Below are 4,173 nucleotides of genomic sequence, written 5' to 3' on the forward strand. Positions count from 1 at the left end.
TACTAATGGTGCAAAATTACTGATTTACTGTTACTGATTACAATTACTGTCTCTGCAAAAATGCCAAATCTGATCCTAAATGTGATACTACCACTCAGAGAAAATACATAGAAGTCTACTGAATAATAAACATATTAAGATTTACTCCACCTGTCTACAAAGACAGAAGTGGTTATTTCCGAATGGCTGTAAAACACTGGCTATAAAAGTACCTAATGGGACCCCTCCAGGGGAACAAAGAACTAAACCAACATTGACTGTACATATGTGCTAGCTCATGTGGCTCCTACTCAAGGACAGGAATACTTACAAAATACCCTTACATTTATCTATCATAAACTAAAGCTCTAAAAAGCAGCCCTCCCTGTCTAACTTCTTGCTGAAAACAGCAGCAGCAGCACAAAAGCAGAATTCCAAAGACATTTCAAGACAAAAGTGGAACATACCAAGTAATATCCAGTGTGATAACCACTCATGTACCAGGCTATCAACATGCTCCCCAGTGCTTCATCATCCTCAGGAGAGTCTGGCCTCATAGGTGGTGGAGGAGGAATCAACTAAGAAATCACAAAGGAAATGTCTATGTTTCAATAGGGTACATCCAAGGTTAGACAGCAACCAATTGTAAAAGATCAAAATATAAAACTGAAAAATAGGAACATATCCTCAATGCATTTTCTGAAGAGGAATCAAGTAAGAGGATATTTTCTGAAAACATGTAATTTCCAAAGCCTAGGAGAAATAGGATTCCTGTAGCTTCATTGTGCACAAGAAGTTTTATTAGAGGAAAATATCTGCCTCAGTGAAATGCTATTAATCAAATGTAAGGAGTACTTTCTTCAAATAATTTTTCTCTTTATATTCTTACCAATAGCTTCACTATCACAAAAACAAGTGCAGATTAGACCTTCTGCATTAGATTCTCGTAATACTTGTAACTGAATGTGTTATCAAATACCTGGAAAATACAGATTCTACATAGAAATGTGTTCTAAAAGCACAGGTGGTAAGCACATTCAGTTAAAACACTTGAGATCGCCAATACTCATCTCTGACACTTTCTTCCTTATTCTTCTATCACTTACCGGTGGTCCTGCTGGGAAGGGTGGGGGCCAGCAAGATAAAAACGACGGAGATGTCCGAAATTTTGATCCAGGCTGCATTGAAAAAAATAAATAGTACAAATTAAGAAGAAATTTCAGGCATTAGGATTTTATTTAAGAGAATTATTTTAAGCCATTCACAAACTACAGGTAACACATCCCAGCAATTTAACGAAACTGCAATAACAACACACGGTAGCTATTTCTGTGGAGTATTCCATGACTGGAAAAGTAAAACTTACATTACACATGTCACTGAGGTCATCAGTGCTGAAACAGGGTTCTAGTTTAACAAGTTCTAGTACTTGTTAAAATACAAGTAAGTACTTCAGAAAATTTTTTTCTAAATAGATGTCAGTGGTTGCACTCTCACATGAAGAAGTATTCTTGCACCTTTGTTGGGGCAACCCCCAGTATCAATACAAGCTGGGAGATGAAGGGATTTGGAGCAGCCCTGTGAGAAGGACTTGGGGGCACTGGTGTACAAAAAGCTGGAAATGACCCAGCAATGTGCGCTCGTAGCCCAGAAGGCCAATAACCGTATCCTGGGCTGCATCAAGAGAAGCGTGGCCAGCAGGTCGAGGGAGGTGATTCTCCCCCTCTACTCTGCTCTGGCGAGACCCTACTTGGAGTACTGCATCCAGCTTTGGAGCCCTTAGTACAACAAAGACATGGACCTGTTGGAGTGGGTCCACAAAAATAATATGAGGGCTAGAACAGCTCTGCTGGGAGGACAGGCTGAGAGAGTTGGGGTTGTTCAGCCTGGAGAAGAGAAGACGCCAGGGAGACCTTATAGCGGCCTTTCAGTACTTAAAGGGGGACTGTAAGAATGATGGGGGCAAACTTGTTAATAGGGCCTGTAGCGACAGGACAAGGGGTAATAGTTTTAAGTTAAATGAGGGGAGATTTAGACTAGATATAAGGAGGAAATGTTTTACAATGAGGGTGGTGAAATACTGGAAGAGGTTGCCCAGAGAGGTGGCAGAAGCCTCATCCCTGGAAACATTCAAGGTCAGATTGGATGAGGCTGTGAGCAGCCTTATCTGGTTGAATATGTCCCTGCTCATTGCAAGAGGGTTGGATTAGATGAACTTTAAAGGTCCCTTCCAACCCAAACCATTCCATGATTCTATGAAATATATCTAATATAGGCAAACAGATAATTTCTCTGTTCCTGGGCAGCTGGGGACACACGCTGACTAAATTCCATTCTGCTTATGAATGTCTTTGAAATGAGCATAGATACAAATCTGTTGGTAGGAAAGTAAAAAGAAAAAACTTTACAAAGAAATTTTGCACACAGTAATATTCAGAAAACATAATGCTATGTTCAACTGTACTATTATTTAGACTCCTACACAAGAGGAAAACTGAAGAGCATATAAATACCCCAGCCTTCATAATTCAATAGAGAAGCTACAGCTGAGAGCTTCTATGACATGTGGACCTCACTTTTGTTGCCTTCAATGTCCTGTATAGTGAAACATATCAATTGGCTAGAAAAAGTACAAACTTAAAAGATCAACAGGGCTATCATTAACAGCACTATCCCAGTCCAAGGCACAACACCCCTCTTTTAACCTACAAGGCAATTAAAAAGCAAGAGTTAGCTAGAGAAAAGGCTTTCTTCACTAGACAGCAGCACTGCAAAAGGACTACACTGTGGCCAGATTATTGTAAAATGACATAACAACATGCATATCTGCGTATCCATCCTCAAAATGCTGTTATTTGGTTTCTAGACAATGATAAATATAATCCTATTGGCTAAGAATTTAGGCACCAGTCTTAACAGTGGCATATAAATTATCTCAGACAAGGCTAAGCTTACCCTTCCTAGGCCTGGGGCTGCTGGTGGTGTGGGAAAACGTAGGTTTTGAGGGGAGAATCTTGCTTTCGTGCAGTTGTTTTTGTTTCGAGGTGATTGGGAAGATTTTTCACTTTCATCTGTTGAATATGGAGTCTCATTTTCATTCTAGAAGACCAAGACATGCTTATGAGATGCACTAAACAGGAGTTTACAGCTAGTAATTTTAGTGTGAAAAAGCTTGGAAAGCCCCATCCATGTACTTCCTTGTCTCTAGACTTCCCAGTCATACTCAGGAAAGATCTTACAACCTCATAGTCTTATCTGCTCACCGTTTTGTTATCTATGACTTGTGAATTTCTTTTTGTCCTCTCCCTTTCCTCCATGCTGAGTTCAGGAAATAAGGGGACACTTTTATTCCCTCCATCAGCTTGCACCCATTCACAATGGAATCGGGCATCAATTCTCACTCTGAACACTGAGGTGGTACCAGAAATACTGTAAAAGTTGATTCTCTCCCTTTCTCTTTCTTTTTCAGGACAATGAAAAAGTGTCCCTCACCTCCCCAGAATGACCCATCCCATTTACTGTTTCATCACTGGCTGGAGGAAGTAGATCACACAGGTTCTGCTCCTCCTGATTTCCATATCCCATGTAAGTAACAACACATGTGCCTCTCTTCTGATTGATGGAAGTGATAGTTGCTAGGTACACATTGCCATCCTCAGACCAAACAGCATTGCAGCTGTCACCAACTTTCCACTGCAACAGAAGCAAGAAAGGCAAGTAAATAACTACACCAACAATCAGAAGGAAAGATGCCTTTTCTAAACTACGTTTTGTCCCAACCACGAGAAAGATGACTCCCACACAGAATTTTTTCCTTTGCATTCAGTGAAATTGCTCCGTGTGACCTATAAGTAAGGTTTACAATACTATCACCCCCCCCACCATTCCAGAATATTACTCTCTGAAGTGATGAAAAAGCCACTTTTGAGCACCACCGAGGAGTACAACAGACAGGACGAACACCACTAGCATTTACAGAAGGGGTGACCTGTTTCAGAGGCACTGTGTTGCTCTTCTTTCTATTTCTGTTCTTTTTATTGTTTTTTCTCTTCATCCTCAGGCGTTGCTCCTGTTTGTCCGAAGGCTCCGAACACTCTCCATTCTTCAAAGCGTTCTGCAGGAACGGAGAGGAGGAAAAGAACATGAGACAACCCAAGGGGCTCGGCCCAGGGCCCGGCTACGCTCGGGCCGCCC

General features: G+C 41.1%; 1 protein-coding gene across 1 annotated transcript in view; it reads right to left on the reverse strand.

Annotated features, from left to right (window-relative positions):
• The window catches only part of LOC104524252 (survival of motor neuron protein), a 4,663-nt gene extending 540 nt beyond the window's left edge, over positions 1-4,123 (reverse strand). Inside the window, exons 1-5 of the mRNA XM_010167064.1 lie at positions 3,968-4,123; positions 3,499-3,672; positions 2,935-3,078; positions 1,086-1,157; positions 447-557 (exon numbers count right to left, since the gene is read on the reverse strand). Of these exons, the coding sequence (XP_010165366.1) occupies positions 447-557; positions 1,086-1,157; positions 2,935-3,078; positions 3,499-3,672; positions 3,968-4,123 (657 nt within the window). The remainder of the gene's footprint in view (positions 1-446; positions 558-1,085; positions 1,158-2,934; positions 3,079-3,498; positions 3,673-3,967) is intronic.
• Positions 4,124-4,173: the final 50 nt, after the last annotated feature.

The sequence above is a fragment of the Antrostomus carolinensis genome, unplaced genomic scaffold (assembly GCF_000700745.2).
Source record: "Antrostomus carolinensis isolate BGI_N321 unplaced genomic scaffold, ASM70074v2 scaffold4774, whole genome shotgun sequence".
NCBI lineage: Eukaryota > Metazoa > Chordata > Aves > Caprimulgiformes > Caprimulgidae > Antrostomus > Antrostomus carolinensis.